This window comes from Erinaceus europaeus, chromosome 4 (genome assembly GCF_950295315.1).
Source record: "Erinaceus europaeus chromosome 4, mEriEur2.1, whole genome shotgun sequence".
Lineage (NCBI taxonomy): Eukaryota > Metazoa > Chordata > Mammalia > Eulipotyphla > Erinaceidae > Erinaceus > Erinaceus europaeus.
The window spans coordinates 36,335,878-36,357,370 of NC_080165.1; the positions used below are offsets into that span (position 1 = coordinate 36,335,878).

Sequence of the window (21,493 nt, forward strand, 5' to 3'; positions counted from 1 at the left end):
CCCAGAGTCCCAGATTCAATCCCCAATCACCATTAGCTGGAGCTGAGTTCTGTTTAAAAAAAAAAAAAAAGGTAGGCTGAGCACACATTACATGCTTGACATGGGTTCGAGGCAGAGAACTGTGCAAGTGGTAGAGCAGTGTTGCAGATGTCTGATGCTCTGTATCATCCCCTTTCCTCTAGATTTCTGGCTCTATCCAGCAAATAAGGATGTAAGAGATGGCTAGGTCTTCTCTTCAAAGGAACATGAATAGAACTATCATTTGGTACAAAAAAAATTATATAAATTATCTATATCCATCTGTGGTCAGTTCTATTGAAATGAAAAATCCATAGGAAAGAGAAAGAGAAACCGTGGCTGGTGGACTGTTTTTTTCACATTCTAGTATCCTGAGTGGTGGGCCCTGATTACAGCCACCCTGCTATCGTCTTTATTGTCAGTACCTGGATGAACTGTTTTGTTTTGTATCTTTTTCTATATCTGCCCATCCTTTTTATTTATTTCTACTTGAGCACTGGTATGACCATGGTGCTTGAGATAGACACTTGTTCTTAATCAGTCAGCTTGTGTCGCGCCCAGCTTGAGACAGTTAAAAGCTGGATGCTGCAGTACAAGATTGTTCAGGTCTGGGGGAGTCGGGAGGTAGGTAGCGCAAGAACCAGCTTAAGGATCCCAGTTCGAGCCCGACTCCCCACCTCCAAGGGAGTTGCTTCACAGGTAGTGAAGCAGGTCTACAGGTGTCTATCTTTCTCTCCCCCTCTCTGTCTTTCCCTCCTCTCTCCATTTCTCTCTGTCCTAACAAGGACAACATCAACAACTACAACAGTAAAAAAAAAAAAAAGGGCAACAAAAGGGAAAATAAATAAAAAATATAAATTTTTTTTAAAAAGAAACTAAAAAGACTGTTCAGATATGGTAGGAATCGGCCTGTAACCCATTAATGTAAAATATAAGTTAACTCCATGCGACCCGTCTTGTTCTTTGATTACTTTTGAGCTGTAACACAGCAATATCACCGAAATTTTTTCATAATGCTTGTTACCAGTGTATAACTTGCAGTTCAGATTACAGGTAATTAATCTGGTTATGCTCATTCCATGCTGTATATTGGTTTAGAACTAATCTTTTTATTTTGAAATACGTATTAATTTGGAATGAAGTAAGGTTTTATGGAACTTGTTCTTGACTTACAAAAGCATTGATGGAGTTGGAATTCATCACATTAGCAGCTGACACACCTCTGTGTATCACTAGAGTATTAACTAAATTTTAAAAGTTTTTAAGTTGATTATCAAATGCAGTAAGCATTGCAACTTTTACTTGAGGTGAGTTTAAAGCAATTTGCAGTCACTGTAAGTAGAATACTGGTCAAGTGTAAATCCAAAAGTTAATTTTTAGTGACTTTCTTACAAATTTTTTTTTAATTTAAGAAAGGATAAATTAACAAAACCATAGGGTAAAAGGGGTACAACTCCACACAATTCCCACCACCCAATCTCCATATCCCATCCCCTCCCCTGATAGCTTTCCCATTCTCTATCCCTCTGGGAGCATGGACCCAGGGTCATTGTGGGTTGTAGAAGGTGGAAGGTCTGGCTTCTGTAATTGCTTCCCCGCTGAACATGGGCGTAACTGGTGGGTCCATACTCCCAGTCTGCCTCTCTCTTTCCCTAGTAGGGTGGGTCTCTGGGGAAGCGGAGCTCCAGGCCACATTGGTGGGGTCTTCAGTCCAGGGAAGCCTGCCGGCATCCTGACATCTGGAACCTGGTGACTGAAAAGAGAGTTAACATACAAAACCAAACAAATTGTTGAACAAACAAGTTATTTTTTAATTTTTTGTTTATTTTGTTTTAGAGAAACATCAGAGGACTGTTTACCTCTGGCTTGCAGTGTGAGATTGAACATGAGACTTTGGAGCCCCAGGCATGAGTCTCTTTGCATAACCATAATGCTATCTCCCCCGCCCCTAAATTAAATAATTCAAAGCATTTGGTTCTTCTTCTTCTAGCGTTTGCCCTTCTTCCGTAGCCAGTCAACAGCGTCAGGTTGAAAGCTATCAGGAGCTGCTTGTTGCTGGCTTTGAAAGTGACTGGGATCCATGTGGATTCAGTCGGCTAGGAAGGACCGTCGGTTTCCCCAATGAATGGGTACTCACGGGATGCACCACGAGAAGGTCGATCCAATGCATCCCAAAGCATTTGGTAAAACTATTCCTTTCCATTGCCAATAGCAAACTGCTTTGAATTCATTACTTTTAAATATTTTAAGCTCTACTTAAAAGGGGGGGATGGGAAGAAATGTCTTCGCAACTGATTTCGTTTTGTTTCAGTATCTTACTTTACATAAGTAACAAGCTGAGATGGGCAGGGTAAGTTAAAACTGCAAGTTTACTACCCATAAAAAAAACTCCCAGTCAACAGGAAACTGGGGACTAGGGACTTGAATGGAGGCCTTGCTCACTTTTGGCTGAAACAGGTACATCAGCAGCCAGTACTTTGTAACAATTACTCTTCTGACGGCAGATAAAGTATGAACGTTGCAATTATAAGCTCACGGTATGCTGTGTAGAAAACAAGCGTTAAGAAAAATTTCTTAGAAACGGCTAGTGCTTTTTATACCTTGAAAACAGAACACCTGAAACTAGTTAACGGGATTTCTACATCTTACATAGCAATTTGCTTCTCCCTAAACTATCTAGGTTTCAAAACGTCAAAATATAATGACTCAACCTAAACTCCCTTTGCTCTCGTAGTTAAAGCCAGTTTGCCTTTTGTGACCAAGTAATGTGGCTCTAAAAAGAGCCTTTTGTCATACTTGACAAAGCTGGTTCCTTATTTAGCCTTGTGGCTCTCAGTTTTCTTAGGCAGCAACACGGCCTGGATGTTGGGCAAGACACCACCCTGAGCGATGGTGACTTTCCCCAGCAGCTTGTTGAGCTCCTCGTCGTTGCGGATGGCCAGCTGCAAGTGGCGCGGGATGATGCGGGTCTTCTTGTTGTCGCGGGCCGCGTTGCCCGCCAGCTCCAGGATCTCGGCCGTCAGGTACTCCAGCACCGCCGCCAGGTACACAGGGGCGCCGGCTCCGACGCGCTCCGAGTAGTTGCCCTTGCGGAGCAGGCGGTGCACTCGGCCCACCGGGAACTGCAGGCCGGCCCGGGAGGAGCGGGTCTTGGCTTTGGCGCGAGCCTTGCCTCCTTGCTTGCCTCGTCCGGACATGTCTAGATGCAAAAAGACACGGGCGGAAAAGAAACAGATGAGCTTAGTGACTAAAAGCAAACAGTTTATAGGACCCTGCCGGCGCGAAAAGGAAGCTATATGATTGGTTCCTACTCGGTTTTTGTTTAAACCAATGGGAGCGCAATGGCATAAGGACGCTTGTCTTGATTGGGTGGAACTGGAATGTGACGTCTACAAAAGTAAGTCACCAATTATAGAAGAGCGTTACACTTCTTGATTTGCATAGGCCGTGATATTTAAGAAGGTGTCTCGGGCTCTTTCCGTGTTTATCTCGGTCTGCTGTTCGTCATGCCTGAACCAGCGAAGTCCGCTCCTGCCCCGAAGAAGGGCTCCAAGAAAGCCGTTACCAAGGCGCAGAAGAAGGATGGCAAGAAGCGCAAGCGCAGCCGCAAGGAGAGCTACTCCGTCTACGTCTACAAGGTGCTGAAGCAGGTCCACCCCGACACCGGCATCTCGTCCAAGGCGATGGGCATCATGAACTCCTTCGTGAACGACATCTTCGAGCGCATCGCCGGCGAGGCTTCCCGCCTGGCGCACTACAACAAGCGCTCGACCATCACCTCCAGGGAGATCCAGACTGCCGTGCGCCTGCTGCTGCCTGGAGAGCTGGCCAAGCACGCCGTGTCGGAGGGCACCAAGGCCGTCACCAAGTACACCAGCTCTAAGTGAGCTTGTTTTGCCATCCTTTCTTTTCGTATCCACCCAACGGCTCTTTTCAGAGCCACTCACATCTATCAAAATGGAGCTTGTACACGTTTTAACTGAAATATGCCTATAGTTACGTAGGTATATTAGTATGAATTTTTTCCTTCCTACCACTACCTAGTTAAAAGTGATTCAACATTAGTTTATGGTCAATCAAGCTAGGCAAACTTGCTTTAGAGCCCTTTTCCTGAGAGAAAGATAAATTATTTAACGTTAATTGCATTCAGATTACCTGAAATTATCTTGTACTGCTTAGAGCTCTTAATACACTTTTTTTCTGTTGCTAGATGTGACACGCCTCATACCTGAGGAGCTTAACAATGAGGTCTCTGAAGAGTTCTATAAATGTACATGGGGATTGTGAATGAAGGGTGAGACCGTCTTGAGTTTGCCCTTCCTGGGTCACGTTCTCCCCGCGGGTCTTCTCAATAGATAATGTCAGACATTTGACACGGACAAACGCTGGATGGAAAGCGTTATAGAATGTTCTAAACCTTTTGGTGTCGCTTAGCAACTGCCTTACTTAGTCCTTTCTGAGTAACTGCAAAACGCTTTAAGTACAGAAGTGGCGGACAAGAATGGACCAAACTGAACTAGAAGTTACTATGAAAAGCCTCATCTCATCCTGCTTCCTTGGTATAGGCAAAATCGGAGGCCTGGGCTTTTCTTGAGTCGTTGATGTCGTTTTGGAGATAAAGAAAGTAGTATCCCTTTAAGAGGAAAAAGGTTGCTGGAAAACTCATACACAGATGTATTTTAAAGTGAATGTGGGTCCCCAATTGCTACTTGTCAAGCTGCAAGTGTAAGTACAAGATATAACATGTATGATGTTAAGATGCTCAGTTTTATTAATTTGTTAGAATAGCTCTGAAGCAGATAGTGTCATATGCTTCCCAAATGTGAAGGAACAAAAATGTAATCAAGGTCACACAGAAAGAAATATAGGTTGTCCGGGAGATGGTCCAATGGATAAAACATTGGATTCTCAACCATGAGGTCCAGAGTTCAATCCCTGGCAATATATATACCAGAGAAATGTCTGTTTCTTACTCTCTCTCCTCATATTTTTCTAATAAATAAATTCTTTAAAATAAAGAAAGAAATATAGGAAAGAAAGGGCACAAACAATTATAGGAATATATAGGACTTAAACAGTCAAATTTAACATGCATGCTCTTAGTGGCAGCAAGAATCTAGGTAATATTCTCCATGTCTGTACAGCTGAAGTGAAGCGCTGAGACAAACCTTATCAGCCACTGTTACATGGTAACATTTCATTTTTTCCAATTTGATAGGCATTAAGTGAGTTTTTAATAATTTGCTAAGTTCTTGACCCAGTGATACCACTTGTTTTCACTATATTGTAATAAAAATTCAATAATATAGCTCAAAGTAATGAAAAAAGAGACCTGAGGCCACAAGGAAGGCACAGAGTTACTTTTTTATTATTTTATTTTATTTTATTTATAAAAAGGAAACACTGACAAAACCATAGGATAAGACAGGTACAACTCCACACAATTTCCATCACCAGAATTCCGTATCCCATCCCCTTTTGATAGCTTTCTTATTCTTTAATTTTTTTATTTTATATTTATTTTCCTTTTTGTTGCCCTTGTTTTTTTATTGTTGTTGTTGATGATGTCATTGTTAGATAGGACAGAGAGAAATGGAGAGAGGAGGGAAAGACACCTACAGACCTGCTTCACCGCCTGTGAAACAACTCCCCTGCAGGTAGGGACCCGGGGGCTCCAACTGGGATCGTTCCACTGGTACTTGCGCTTTGCACCACCTGCACTGAACCCGCTGCACTACCGCCCGACTCCCAGCTTTCCTATTCTTTAACCCTCTGGGAGTATGGGCCCAAGGTCATTGTGGGATGCAGAAGGTGGAAGGTCTGGCTTCTGTTACTGCTTCCCTGCTGAACATGAGCGTTGACAGGCCTATCCATACTCCCAGCCTGTCTCTCTCTTTCCCTAGTCTAGCAGATGCTGGCTCCTACGCTATTTAATATTTACATCAATGACCTTCCAGAAACTTCTTCAAGGAAGTTCATCTACGCCGATGACATCTGCTGTGCAACTCAGGCATCCAAGTTTGACTTCCTCGAGGAAACACTCACGAAAGACATGTCTCTGATATCTGATTACTGTAAAAAATGGCGACTAATCCCTAGCACTGCAAAAACGGTATCATCTGTTTTCCATCTACACCATGCCTCGGCCTCACGTGAGCTTAATGTGCAGCTTGATGATACAAGAATCCGGCATGAAGCCCAGCCAGTCTATCTTGGCATTATTCTCGATCGCACCCTGTCATTTCACAAACATCTCATAAAAACTGCAGCAAAGGTGGGCGCGAGGAATAACATCATTGCAAGACTGGCCAGCTCCTCACGGGGCGCGAGCGCTTCCACACTAGGATCATCATCTCTGGCATTATGCTATTCCACTGCAGAATACTGTGCCCCAGTATGGTTCTGTAGCCCCCATATCCACTTGGTTGATTCCAAATTATATTCCTGCATGAGGATCATTTCTGGAACCATCCATTCCACCCCAGTTCCATAGCTGCCAGTTCTTAGCAACATCGCCCCACCAGATATTCGTCGGGATGCGGCATCATCTAAGTTCATTTCCCACGTCTACGCTCGACGGGACCTGCCAATATATGCAGATATCTTCGCCCACCCTGTTCAACGCTTGACATCTTGTCATCCAATCTGGTCTCCTACGCCTACACTGAACTTCTCTGTTCCAGACTCTTGGAGGCAGAGTTGGCAGTCAGCTGAGGTAAAGAACAAACACCTCATCACAGACCCCTGCAAGCGTCAACCCGGCTTTGACCTAGCACGTTATGATTGGGCCCTCCTCAATCGCTATCAACAGGCCATGGCTGGTGCGCCGCTATGTTCCATCGCTGGGGAGCCAGAGACGACCCGAAATGCCCCTGTGGCTCCAGACAGACTATGATCCACATAGTCAACGACTGCCACCTCTCCAGATTCAAAGGAGGTCTCGAAACTTTACATCAGGCTCAACCTGACGCTGTTGACTGGCTACGGAAGAAGGGCAAACACTAGAAGAAGTGAAGTGGGGTTAGGGGGAATCAGAGCTCCAGGACACATTGGTGGGGTTGTTTGTCCAGGGAACTCTGGTTGGCATCATGCTAGCATCTGGAACCTGGTGGGTGAAAAGAGAGTTAACATACAAAGCCAAACAAATTGTTGACTAATAATGAACTTAAAGGCTGGAGTAGTGCAGATGAAGAGTTGGGGTGGTCTCCGTTTTGTAGATAGCTAGGAGGCATATTTTAGTTATATTCCAAAGGGCCTGTGGCTATACTAGTTTTTGTTTTTTTCCCTGAGCCTGAAATCTGATATGCAGGTGGATCCAAGTTATTATTTGTCTGGGGAGATGATGTCATGGCTGTAAAAAGGACCAGAAAGCTGGATCTGGGAAAAGAGTAGCTCCCAAATATGGGAAAGGTGTGTAAATATTGTTGACTGTAAACCCCATCGATTTGACGTGATCTGGGGCCCATATTCAGCTTAGAAACCTATGTGACCTCTGCATCCCTGTAGATCTGAGCTCAAATTCTGTGATCATGAGTAGGATCGTTCCAAGCTGCCCCAATATCAGGACCCATCTTCCTCAGGTGTAGCATAGAGTATGTTGTCCAGCCTCCCAGGATTCAGAAGATATAACATTCTCTACTGTTGTTGATATAAGTTGAGGGCAAGGTCCTATGGGGGGCCCACAGAGGGGTCTATTGTGCTGTTTCTGATAGAGATGACCAGTAACAATGGAGAGAGGGATTGATTCGAGGTCTAAGCCCATCATGTCTGTTTGGGGAACTTCAGGACTCCCCAAATAGGGCCCCAGCTGATGGGGTGGCCTGATAGTGACTAAAAGTCATAGTTAAAATATTCCAGTCTCTTGCCTTTATTCAACTTTTGAAGTCCTTGCTTTGATAAGGATAGCTTGGGAGTGAGTGAGGGAAGTATAATAGGAAATAGGTGAGGAGGGGAGTTACGTTTATTTTACGCTAAGAGGTTACAGGCCGATTCCTACCAGACTTGCACATGCTTTTCCCGCAGCACCCACCTTTTATCAGTTTCTGTTGTTTTCGCCAGGCTGGCTTCACCGGCAGGTAACAGACGACCAGAAACACACGGCTGAGCTAAAAACGCAGTTTAATCTTTATTCACCAGCGGGCAAACAGTCCAACACCTAATCACCACACCATATGCTCCTCCATCTTTCTCCTCCTGCAGCAGTGTTGCACTCAGGAAGTATGTAGGATAGGGGGCGGGGAGAAGGGAGAAGCCCAAAAATAGCAAGAGCTAAACCAAATCTCCTGGAGGCGGGTGGAGTAAGACCAAACCAATGTAACAGAAAAGACCATGTAAATAGACCACAATGTTAAGCAATGTAACAGAAGCAGAACTAGATCCCAGAAACAGAACTGGAAGCATACCAACAAGTTTCAAACTGGGCGTGGCACAGGCTGATTGGTTAGAAACAATGTCGATCAAGGTGCTGACAAAGGTGAGAGCAGGTTGGCTATGATCAAAGCCCTCCACACTGGATGCTGGAATGTAGAAATGGGCATCCACCAGGAGCCTACAGATTTTTCATTTCAATATCTTGCAAAAAATTTCATAACAGGAATCTCCATGTTGTTTTTCCTCTGAAATAAAGATTACAATGATAAATATAAAGTGAGCTTAGCAGCTTTTAACTGTTCAATATTTTGTCCTTTTTTTATCTTGAAGATTTGAATATATATCAGAATTACATGAGGTATTAAATGTAAAAACACTATTACAAATGTTTTAAATTTCTGATCATCTGCAACTGTTGCATTACAGTAGTAACAAAACCAGTATGTACTGTTAGTCAACCTTTTCCATGTTCCAAAATAAATGTCTAGTTGCTATCAAATACTTAGAGGAAAACATTGGTGGAACACTTTCCCACCTAAATCTCAAAAGGATATCTTTGATGATACAAACCCAATAGCAAGGAAGACTAAAACAAAAGCAAATGAACAGGACTACATCAAATTAAAGAGCTTCTGCACAGCAAAAGAAACCATCACCCAAACAAAGAGACCCCTCAGAATGGGAGAAGATGTTCACATGCCACACATCAGCCAAGAGGCTAATAACCAAAATATATAAAAAGCTCACCAAACTTAGCAAAAAAAAAAAGTAAATACAAAAATGGGCAGAGGATATGAACAGAGTATTCACTACAGAAGAGATCCTAAAAGCTAATAAACATGAAAAATTGCTCTAGATCTGTCAGAAAAATGCAAATAACGACAACATTGAGATACCACCTCACCCCTGTGAGAATGTCATACATCAAAAATAACAGCAGCAACAAATGCTGGAGAGGTTGTGGGGACATAGGAACCCTCCTACACTGCTGATGGGAGTGTAAATTGGACCAATCCCTACGGAAAGCAGTATGGAGAACCCTCAGAAGGCTGGAAGTGGACCTCCCATATGACCCAGTAATTTCTCTCCTAGGGATACAGCCTAAGGACTCCATAACACTCAACCAAAAAATATATGTATACCTATGTTCATAGCAGCACAATTCATAATAGCTTCTTCTTCTTCTTCTAGCGTTTGCCCTTCTTCCGTAGCCAGTCAACAGCGTCAGGTTGAAAGCTGTCAGGAGCTGCTTGTTGCTGGCTTTGAAAGTGACTGGGATCCATGTGGATTCAGTCAGCTAGGAAGGATCGTCAGTTTTCCCAATGAATGGGTACTCATGGGATGCACCACAAGAAGGTCGATCCAATGCAACCCTCATAATAGCTAAAGCATGGAAGCAACCCAGGTGCCCAACAACAGATGAATGGCTGAGAAAGCTGTGGTATATTTACACAATGGAATACTACGCAGCTATTAAGAACAATGAATCCACCCTTTCTAACCCATCTTGGATGGAGCTAGAAGGAATTATGTTAAGTGAAATAAGTCAGAAAGACAAAGATGAGTATGGGATGATCCCACTCATAAACAGAAGTTAAGAAAGAAGAACAGAAAGGGAAACTCAAAGCAGAATCTGACTGAGGTTAGAGTAGGGCACCAAAGTAAAAATCTCTAGGTGAGGGTAGATGTTCAGCTTCACTGGAGGGGGGGGTTGGGGGGAAGGATACAGACCTTTGGTGATGGGAATGGTGTTAACATACACTCCTATTAACTTACAGTCTCACAAAATAACTAATTAATATGAGAGAGAAAAAATGGATTGACTGTCTCAAAATTTTTGATGCTCTGAGTATATGTTCCTTCAATCTGTGAAACCATCTCCCCAGGCAATATCTTGGGTCCGGATCCACCTGCATGTTAGCTGTCCGATTCTGGCAAAAAAAAAAAAAAAAAAACTGTAAAGTCATGGGCCCCTTGGGTATACCTAAAATAGTCCTACTAGCTTTTTCCAAAATGGAGACCCCAAATCTTCATCTGCACCTAGGACACATGGAAAGCATATACTGAACCACTTCCTCAATACCCCAGCGAGCTCCCATCACCTCAGTCCCTCAGCCCCCCACCTCCTACCACTCAATGGATTTTTAAGTGTTTTTCTTGTTGCCAAATAAACCTCACTATATATCCTAAGCCATTTCTCTATCTAGTTAACAGTATCTGCTATGTACCATAACCAGTTGTAAGCTGGGACAGAAATGAATGGACAATCCCGAAAAATACTTCTTGACCTTAATTTGTCATCATTTCTAATAACCTTGAAAACTGGTAGGACTTTCACAGAGAGAAACTGATGATTTTGCCAAAATAAAATACGATTATACCTTCACATCCAAGAGCCTCACCTTAAAAATTTACCGTTCTTAAAAGTATACACCAGGGGGTGGAGCGGTAGCGCAGCGGGTTAAGCGCATGTGGTGAGAAGCACAGGGACTGGAGTGAGGATACCAGTTCAAGCCCCCGGCTCCCCACCTGAAGGGAGGTCGCTTCACATGCGGTGAAGCAGGTCTACAGGTGTCTTTCTCTCCCTCTCTGTCTTCCCCCCCCCTCCATTTCTCTCTGTCCTATCCAATAACAACGACATCAATAACAACAATAATAATAACCACAACAACGATAAAACAAGGGCAACAAAGGGGGGGGGGAAAGCCTCCAGGAGCAGTGGATTTGTGGTACAGACACCGAGCCCTAGCAATAACCCTGGAAGCAAATATATATATATTTAAAATATATATAAAATATATATATTTCCTTAAGAAAATAAATTTTAAATGTTTTAATTCTCTTTATTTAATTGATAGAGAAAGTCAGAAATTGAGAGGGAGGGGGGAGATAAGAGAGACAGCTGCAGCACCAATTCACCACTTGTGAAGCTTTCCTTCTGCAAGCAGGGACCATGGGCTTGAACCTGGGTCCTTGTGCATTGTAATAGGCAGACTCAATCAAGTGTGCCACCACCCAGCCCCAATAAAATGGTTTTTTTAAAAAGAACTTCAATCTTTTCACTCAAGTATTGTTAAAACCCACATAAATTCTTCAGTAGAGATGTCCAGGAAACTTACGAATTTAATTAAAATACGTAGTTTAGTAATAGCGTCAACAGTGCGGCTTGAGGGAGACAGCATATAAAGTTGATTCAAAGACTCTCATGCCTGAGACTCGTCAATGCCTCATACCACCACAAGCCAGAACTGAGCAGCACTCTGCTGAAATTAAATATCTCCAGCGAAGGTGAGGAGTACAAAACAACATTCTAAGCAGATGAAGTTTTTAAAAGAAAAGTGGTTATTGCATTCAAAGAATTACAAGTGGCAAGACCAGTGTCTCCAGGGGTTTCAGAGTCACTGAAGGGGGTCAAACTAGTAATCTCACTAAACGTTGCACTAAGGGCTTCTCAAACTCAGGACAAACTTTGGGATAATAGAATGAGGTATGAATGAGAATTTTTTTCAGTAAAGTTCTGAAATACAGTTCTACACGTGAGTTTTAACTTTGGTTATTTAGGTGAAGCAAACTCAAATTATTCATTAAAACTAGTCTATCAGTCATTGATCAAAGATACAGTTCATTTTACAAAAAACCCTACTCTTAAGGAAAATTATCTGTGGAGACCTGTCGTGAGAATACAGGACATCTATTTCTAGTTCAGACACATAGAATAGCCAGTTGAGGCCTCAATGATGAATATGATGAACTCACTCACAAATATTCAACTTGTCCCTCTAGGGAGCAATATAATTTTGTTGAAAGTTTGTCTTAACGTTTAGAAACCCAGTGCTTCAGGGATGAATACTTGTCACAAGAGGAATGGACAAGAACTTATGCTTGTTGGCCCCATGGTGTAATGGTTAGCACTCTGGACTTTGAATCCAGCGATCCGAGTTCAAATCTCGGTGGGACCTTTTTTTTAATTTTTTTTTTCTAACCTTTCTTAATATGTTCTTTTAAAAAATGAATTTTCCCTGTTATAATTCAGCCCACCAGACGTTTTAATCCTAATGAGTCTGAGCCTGAGTACATCCACTCATACAAAAGCAATAGAAACCAACTCTGAAAAAAAAAAAACAGCAGCCAGTTGCGACCTCTGCTCACAGCCAATCTCTCCTCTTGGCTTGATTGATCTCCTACTAAAGGGAGAGAGAGAGAGAGAGAGAGAGAGAGAAGTTCTGTTTTTAAAAGTATGATCTCTGTATTCTGAGACTGGTAAAGGATGTCTAACAAGAAAAGTGGTATCTCGATTTAAGGAAGATAAATTTAAGGGTTCTCTGCCCTCCAAAAAGTGAAGATTGGACTTTACTTTTCTTGACCGTTCTCAGAGGATGGCAGTTAAGTAGAATACAGTGCTTTCACAGGGCTTGCCCTTAATTACTTTGAGGCTACCTCATCCTAATTTACTTTCAGTCTACCTCATCTCATCAGACTTGAACATTTCTTAGGTCCTTTCTTAGATTCACTCCTGTACTTGAATTAAATTGATGTGGTGGTACTATAACCTATTCCTATATTGGTCCATTGTCTTCCTCTTTTGGAAGAAATTGAGGAAAAGACAGTTCTTCTAAGGAAGATTGGCTCAAACAAGACTTATTCATTCTGATTAAGCACAAAGGACAAAGGTCAGCAGCTTTGGGGTTGAAGTCCCTTCCCTTTCACCCCAGGAGAGTTTTTATAGAATAAGGAGGGAAAGCACGGAGAATGAGGTAATATGCTGGTGAGGGGGAAAAGATCCAGTTGTCATGTGGTCTAGCTGGTGCCTGTGTTGGGTGATTTCAAACTGACTTGCTAGGTTATTTACAAAATATTATTGTTCAAGGCTTCCACTAAGAGGTCTTCCTGTTAGACATCAAAGACCTCTCTCAAGAACATTACTCTCCTGGATCTTTCCTTTTTTTTTTAGATTTTATGTATATATTAATGAGAAAGATGAAAAGAGAGAAAGAACCAGACATCACTCTTGTGGTACATGTATAGCCAGGTATTGAATTCAGGACTACATGCTTGAGAGTACAATGCTTTATCCTCTACAGCACTTCCCAGACCATTGCTCTTTACTTTTCATCTGCCCCCTGACTTATAAGACACTCTTAAAATGATTCCTTCCTAGAAGCAGTAATTAAGTAAAAATAGCACAGGAAAACTCAAAATGAAGATCATGGAGAGAATTGCTATTGGCAAAGTGAGATAAGGAAGGCCCAAAGTGAAGACTGTGACTTATACATGGTGACGAGCAGTGAAGCAGGTCTGCAGGTGTCTATCTTTCTCTCCCCCTCTCTGTCTTTCCCTCCTCTCTCCATTTCTCTCTGTCCTATCCAACAACAATGACATCAATTACAACAATAACAATAATAATAATAACCACAACAACAATAAAAAAAAAGGGGGGGCAACAAAAGGGAAAAAAATAGCCTCCAGGAGCAGTGGGTTCATGGTGCAGGCACCAAACACAGCAATAACCCTAGAAGAAAAATAATAATAATAATCAGAGGAAGAGGGGGATTGGACCACCATGTGTTTTGGATGAATAATATTCACTTCAAGAAAAAAAGCTTCCTTTCACTATATTTTTGGCCAAGTATACTGATATATCAATACTATTGATTATAGGGTCGGGGGTTAACCTCTGAAAAGCACTAACTATACAACTGCCATTAAATTGAAGAAATATCATACAGTTGGTTATGTCTATTTAAAAAAAATGTTTTAACAAGAGAGAGACACAAGAGCACTGCTCAATTTTGGCTTATATTGTGCTGGGAATTGAACCTAGAACTTCAGGCATGAGAACATTTTACATAACCATTATTGCCATCTTAAGTATGAGATGCCCTTCTTTATTAGATAGAACTTATGTATACACCTAAATTTAAACAGATTAAAAGCAATGCAAATATAGTATGTAGACAAAATCTAAGTAGGTACTAGATTTATAATGTTTGTGTAAATTAATATAAATTGTGTTTTCAGGACATCATCTTTCATTTAATAAGACAGGATATTTTATACTTTATGAACAGTTTGTTTTACTATTTGCTGTTAAAGGCAAAAATACCCTTTTGGCCCACTAATAGACCGATGTGTTATGATAACAATAGAAAGGTATGAAGAATCTTTGTTGATGTAGTTAAAGAAAATTTCACAAAAGAAAGAAATTAAAAACTTAGCACTGTATGTTTGTTACGAAAGGATTTAGACTGAGGATATTCTCACTTTTTTCCGAGAGAGTGTATGGAGTAGTTATTAGACCTCTGAAAGCCGCATTATCCTTTACTACTCTTAGAAGAGCCTCTCTTGCTCTGCACAGCTCACCTAAAGACAGGACTCTAGAAGGCCTATAGGATGTGACCCTGGAAAAACTCAAATGTTTTCTTCCTGCTGGACCCAGGTACCAAGCATTGGCAGCTCAAATCACACAGTTACTGTGCAGTATACTTTCACTAACTTATCAGAAATTGCTCAAGATCTAAGTCTTGGGACTACTTTTCCATTTGGTGTTGGAAAAATGTGATTGAATTAACAAACTCTGGCTGGTTAGGTGAAGGGACAAGGAATCTACAGGACATCCTGTACAGAGTTGAAAGCATCTCCTTTGTAAGAATATTTTTCTTGTTTCAGGTAGGTTTTGACAGTTTAGAATATCTTTGGCCTTCACTCCAGTTTCCTACACCCTCTGAGCAAATAAAAAATCCTCCTTGACCATCATAGTCCTTACTAAATTGAAATAAACTCCGAGCTCAGCTTTCCAGAAGAGAGTAAATGTAAAGACTTCACCTATTAAGAGCCACCTTGCAAAAATCTTGTAGCAAGCGAGTCCCACGAGATACCTGGTGTTTACAGGAAAAGTTTACAAGGTTTGGTGCTTGGTTTGCGCTTTATCGTTTCTGTCCACAAGAGGGCGCATCATCCTCCAAATCCGCCTCCAGCATTTCTACTCTCTAAAGGGTGGAATCCGCAAAGCATCTCCAATCTGCAGTGACATTCATTTTCCACCAGACCAGTTACTCCTTCTCAAACATTGAATACAGGTAAACAATTTGAGCAGAACTAGATTCCCCGACGTGGCTAAGGAAACTGCTCAAGCGCTTTCTCCTAAAAGGTTGCTAAACATCTCAGCTCGGCAAATCACCTAAAAGCAAGCCTGCACGAGGAATGGATAGAGATACAAGGTTAAGACGTTTAGAATAATCACTCAGACCCATCGCAGAAACCGAAGTTTTCTAAGTTTCCATTGTGGGAGGCCCCTATATATGAGGAAAATAGATAAGCCAGGCAGAATCAAGGGTCTCTGTGTCCATCTGGGAACATCCCTCCTCACCACCCCACCACCACCACCACCACCACCCCCATCCCCACCACCACCGCCACCACCCTGTGTTTTCTGGTAGTGGAAGAGGACTGCAGGAAGCCACCAAAATGTTTTCGGTCCTTGATTATGAAAAAGATGAGGTTTTAATACAAACGATTGTAAAAAAAAAAAAATCGCTTGGCACCCAGTAAGTATTCAGTCTTGAGTAACAGCCTCATTTTTTATCAATGTAAAACAGAGATCTGGAGGTACTAAATTCTGAAACCACTTGGGAGGAAAGGCGGGGGGATTGCAAAAAGTGGGTGGAGGAGATTGGGGAGGAAGGACACTGGGAGAATTCCTGACTTTTGAAAGTATTTTGCTTTCCGAGTCTGGCAGTAGTGCAGGCTTGTAACAAATTAGTGCCCTAAACTTCCTAGAGAACCAGAAGAACGCACTTCTACATTTCATGTAAGAGGGTGCTTAGCAAGACAGAAACTTGTCTTTAAATATCAAGGAGGAAGAACAACATTGTTGGCCCCATGGTGTAATGGTTAGCACTCTGGACTCTGAATCCAGCGATCCGAGTTCAAATCTCGGTGGGACCTTCTTTACTTCCTTTTAAAGAATCTGGCTTCCATTCCAAGAATTTTGTTGTTTGTTTTCTTTTGTGCATTCACTTGGGGGTGTTGCTGAAATGCAGACTCTCTATTTTACCAAGCTCCCTGGAGGTACCCACTCCACTCTTTCTCAGCCACTTTTCATAATGCAATATTCCATGGAGTGAGGAGAGCTGACTAAATTCAGAAGCTGCAAGTTCTAATCCCAATTATGTCATTTATTTATTTATTTATTTATTTATTCATTTATTTTACTTGTTCTTTTTACTTGAGAGATTAATGGTTTACAGCATAGTATTTTGTCTTTTTTTTTTTTTCCTCATCCTTCCCATCACCAAAGTTCTATGTCCCCTTACCCACCCCCATAAACACTATAGGAGGTTGGTTGGTGGTGCACCTGGCTTAGCGCACACACAACAATGTACAAGGACCCAGGTTCAAGCACCTGGTGGTGAAGCAGGACTGCAGGTGCCTCTGTCTCTCTCCCTCTCCCCTCTCAATCTCTCTCTGTCTCTATCTAATAATAAATAATTTTTTTTAAATAACTGCGACACACCGCTGGAGCGGAGGAGCAGCAGGAAGGAACAGAGTCCCCGAAGAGACCAGTGGGTGGACCAGGAGTAGGTGCAAGGGAGAACAGAATTACAACACACTCATTTAGGAGGGTGAATCTGAACTCAATTTTTATTCAGCAAGTGAGAGTTTATATATCTTTCAGTCTTACATAAACAATATCTGGAACAGAAAGTAAAGCTCATTTCTTGATTAGATGGCCTTGCGGTTTTACACAGAAATGTCGTACTTTATGGGGTGATGCATTTCTGAGTAATAGGCTTAGCAGATAGTATTTTATGTAGAGTTTTAACATATTTCATAAGAGGAGGTGAGTAAGTATTAAGAATTTTTCCTAAAACTTTATGTATTTGATGACCCATAACTTCATCCACCTCATTGCTTTGTGTACATTTCCTGTTCATCTGTATCTACTTCATCCACCTCATTGCTTTGTGTACATTTCCTGTTCATCTGTATCTAATCTGGGAACAGGGGCTGTTCGTCCCAATTACACGGCATCATTACCATGTACATAATGAAAACAATAATCAGAGTTTCCAATTTAGATCTGCTCAGGATGCCAAGACCCACTCCCAGAATTCTTCTTCCTTGAAGAGAGTTTTCCGGGGTGCTGACCCTGTCAGACCCGTTGTTCTGGAGTTGAGTGGAGTGTGGCAAATAACCACTACAATTCTCCCACAGTCTTAGGTATAGGTTGACTTTTTATTCATTCATATGTTCAATTCTCTATACTCTGCATATGAGTGAAGCTATTCTGTAGTTGTCCTTTATCTCCTTGCTTATGTCACTAAGCATAATCTTCTCCAGTTCCATCCACTATATCCCAAAGGAAATGATATATTTTTTTACTGCTGAGTAATGCTTTATGGAATATATGTCTCATAACTTTTTTAAAGTTTTTTTTAATCTTTTTATTTTATTTATTATTAAATAGTGATGGAGAGAAATTGATAGGTGGGGATAAGGAAGGAAAGAGACAGAGAGACACCTGGCCCTGCTTCATCACTCACGAAGCTTTCCCCCTACAGGTGAGGGTGAGGGGCTTGAACCCCATCCTTACACACTGTAATGTGTTCGCTTAACCAGGTGCACCACCACCTGGCCCCTCTCATAACATTGTTATGTGATCAATTTCAAAGGGCATTTTGGTTGTTTCCAAGTTTTTGCTATTGTGAATAAAGCTGCTATAAACATGAGGGGGTGCATATTATAATGTTTTTTGGGTAAATGCCTAGGAGTGGAATTGCTGAATCATAAGGTGTGTCCATTTGTATTTGTTTAAGGGATGGCTGCACTGATTTTTCACTCCCACCAGTAGTGTAATAAAGTTCCTTGTCTCCACATCCTCTCCAACACTTAGATTCTCTTGTTTTATTGATGGAGCCCATTCTCACAGATGGGAGAAGACTGCAACTTTTTAATGATGAATGATTTGGGTCATTTCTTTTTGTCTGTTTATTTGCTTTGTTTTTAACCAGAGCATTTCTCAGCTCTGGCTTATGGTGGAGCTGGGGATTGAACCGGGGACTTTAGAGCCTCAGGCATGAGAGTCTGTTTGCATAACCATTATGCTATCTACTCCCACCCTGAATTGGAGCATTTCTGCATATGTCTGTGGGCCATGTGTCTCTCTTAGAGAACTGTCTATTCATATCTCTGTCCAATTTTATTGGGCTGTTCTATCTCTATTTGTTCAGCTGTCTGAATTCCTTACAGATGTTTGATATCAACCACTTATCTGAAGTGTAGTGTGCAATATCTTTTCCCATTTGGTGGGTTTCCCATTTATCCATATGAAATTTTCTTTTGAGATATATATATATCTGCTTTTCAATCTGATATAGTCCTATTTGTTCATTCTTGATTTTATATCCCTTGCCTGTGGGGTGGAGTCTCCAAATACATCTTTACTTATTAAGGTTCTGAAACATTTCACCAATGTATTATTCTATGTATTTTATAGATTTAGGTCTAATATCCAGCTCTTTGGTCCATTTTGAGGTAGTTAATTTTGGTGCACGGTTTTAGGTAATGGTCTAGTTTCATTTTTCTGCATGTGGTTGTCCAATTCCCCCAGTACCATCTGTTAAAGAGACTTTCTTTTCCCCATTGGGCAGTTGTGGCCCTTTTATCTTATATAATTTGTCTGTACATATGTGGGTCCAGTTTTGGGCTCTCTGTCCTATTTCATTGGTCCATATGTCCATTTTTGTTCTAATACCACACTGTTTTAACTACTATTACTTTGTAATATAAACTGAAGTCAGGAATTGTGATGGGTCAGGAGAATAGCAGTGGTGCACTTGGCAGAGCACACACACTACCATGTTCAAGCCCTTGACCTCCAATTTACAATAGCATCAAAAAGAATTAGACATCTAGGTGTAAATTTAACAAAGAACACAAAGGACTTGTACCTCAAAACTGTGAATCACTGTGAAAAGAAATAAGCAAAGACACAGGAAACGGAAAGATATCCCATGCTTATGGGTTGGAAGAATTAATATCATTAACCTCTAGGGATTTCCTAACTTACTCCTATGAACAGCACATTTTAATGTAATGTCCCCTGAGGACTAACCCTGCAGGCTTTATTGCTTGTGTAGAGTAGAGGCTTGAATTAATGTAGGCCTAGGAATCTTTGAAGGAAAAATTGGGATGGTGAGATCTAAATAGGGTGATAGGGAAATATCTCTCTTGAATAAGTGCTGCTTTGTTGTGCTCACTACCAGGTTCAAGCTTTCCCTACACACACTGAAGAAAGCTTTGGTACAGTTTTTCATCCTTTCACTTAGAGTCTGTGTTTGTCTTGTTGAGTTAGGTGGGATTCCTGCAGATAACATATGGTTGGGTTGTGTTTTCTATTCCATCTTCCTACTCTGTGCCTTTTGAATTCAGGCCACTGACATTTATTGATATCAAAGATTGAAGATATTTTAATGCCATTATTATATATTTTTAGAGTGTTCTGATATATGGCATGTTTATGGTGATCTGACTATTTATAGGAAACCTTTCAGAACTTCTTTCAAGGCAGGCTTGGTGGTAGTTGATTCCTTCAACTGTTGCTTGTCTGAGAAGGTTTTTATGCCTCCATCTAGTCTGAATGACAATCTAGCAGGATACAGTAGTCTTCGTTGAAACATGGGCATTGACTGGTCAATCCATACTCCCAGTCTGCCTCTCTCTTTCCCTAGTAGAGTGGGTCTCTGAGGAAGCGGGGCTCCAGGACACATTGGTGGGGTCGTCAGTCCAGGGAAGTCTGGTCGGCATCATGCTGGCATCCAGAACCTGGTGGCTGAAAAGAGAGTTAACATACAAAGCCAAACAAATTGTTGAACATGTTTCTGCATTTCTGATGACAATTCTTTCAAACTCTTTCCTCATTCCTGTGACTAATTCCTCAACTGTCACTTAGATGTTGATCTCATTCTTCTGTACTTCAACCTTTGGGGGGGCTTTTAGCTAGAATTTTGTCCTGGTTCATTTCTCCAATGTTTCTCCTTGGTTTAACTGTTATTATAGTGCGTTATGAGGTCCTTCTCTCAGTACTTTTCAGTCCACTGGTCACTCTTGACTGGATTGATTTGTGTCTAAGTAAGGTACTTAAAGAGTTCACAGTTGTGGAAATTAACAGTTGTTTCAATGCTATCTCAATCCCTCAGTTGAAGCACAGTGGCTGTTAAAGCCTCTTTTGTTCTTTTTTCCCTGTAGGCTATGGTAGCCTGAGGCCTTTTTACCTACAAGTAGGTTTTTTTAGCTTAATCACTCACTCCTGACCTAGAGATAAAGCAGGGTGGGGAGAGATATCACAGTGGTTACACAAAGAGATTCCCACACCCCAAGAATCCAAAGCTCTTGGCTCAATTCAGCTTCTCTGCTGGCAGCCAGAACAAAGTCAAGCAGCACTGCTGGGCCCTGTGAGTTTCTAAATAAGTCCTGTTTATAGACTGTAGATTCTGAGGCAATTATTCACCATGTTTTCATCAGGAGAACAATGTGGAAAGGCTCCACTATACAGCCCCACCACTAGACCACCAGGGTGTAGATCTTATCCTGAATTTCCCAGCCAGTTCTGTGCCTCTCAATGTCAGCACAAGGCCTCCCACTGCTGCTTCAGCCTCTGAGGGCAGTAGCAATAGAGACTTACAGTTGCATTTGGTCAAAATGCTATCAAACTAAATAATGTTTTTTCCAAAATTTTGAGAACTGTGCTGACATGAGTTCACCTCTGAAGATGCCTGTTTTCCATACCTATGGCCTAAGTTTAAACCTGGTCCCCAACAAACTGGGAAATGTTTCAGCACTGTGGTGTCTTTCTTCTTTTCTGTGTTTCTTTTCTATCAAAGAAATAAGAAAAAAATCAGCAAGGAGGATAGGAAGATAGTATAGTGGTTATGCAAAAAGATTTTTATGCCGTAGGCACCAAGGTCTCAGGTTCTATCTCCAGCACCACCATAAGCCATAGCTGATACTAAATTAAATAAATCAGTACATTCAGGAGGCCTAAGAACTGCATCTTTCAGATGATATGAAAGACCAATGACGGGGCCAGGTGGTGGCACACCTGGTT

At 41.6% G+C, this 21,493-nt stretch overlaps 2 protein-coding genes and 2 non-coding genes across 4 annotated transcripts; 3 read left to right on the forward strand and 1 right to left on the reverse strand.

Moving 5' to 3' along the window:
* Positions 1-2,781: 2,781 nt before the first annotated feature.
* Positions 2,782-3,281, reverse strand: LOC132538039 (histone H2A type 2-C-like). Its single transcript, XM_060189253.1, has one exon. The coding sequence runs from the start codon at positions 3,213-3,215 to the stop codon at positions 2,832-2,834; it is 384 nt and encodes a 127-aa protein (XP_060045236.1). The 5' UTR covers positions 3,216-3,281; the 3' UTR covers positions 2,782-2,831.
* A 213-nt stretch (positions 3,282-3,494) lies between these two features.
* Positions 3,495-4,158, forward strand: LOC132538040 (histone H2B type 1-C/E/F/G/I). The gene has a single exon (XM_060189255.1). The coding sequence runs from the start codon at positions 3,525-3,527 to the stop codon at positions 3,903-3,905; it is 381 nt and encodes a 126-aa protein (XP_060045238.1). The 5' UTR covers positions 3,495-3,524; the 3' UTR covers positions 3,906-4,158.
* An 8,117-nt stretch (positions 4,159-12,275) lies between these two features.
* On the forward strand, positions 12,276-12,347 carry TRNAQ-UUG (transfer RNA glutamine (anticodon UUG)). Its single transcript has one exon. It is a non-coding gene; the product is annotated as a tRNA-Gln (tRNA).
* A 3,913-nt stretch (positions 12,348-16,260) lies between these two features.
* On the forward strand, positions 16,261-16,332 carry TRNAQ-CUG (transfer RNA glutamine (anticodon CUG)). The gene has a single exon. It is a non-coding gene; the product is annotated as a tRNA-Gln (tRNA).
* The last annotated feature ends 5,161 nt before the right edge of the window (positions 16,333-21,493 follow it).

What these genes read in the sequence shown, in the direction of transcription:
- LOC132538039 (XM_060189253.1), bottom strand. Translation starts at nt 3,215, where the DNA reads ATGTCCGGACGAGGCAAGCAAGGAGGCAAGGCTCGCGCCAAAGCCAAG.
- LOC132538040 (XM_060189255.1), top strand. Translation starts at nt 3,525, where the DNA reads ATGCCTGAACCAGCGAAGTCCGCTCCTGCCCCGAAGAAGGGCTCCAAG.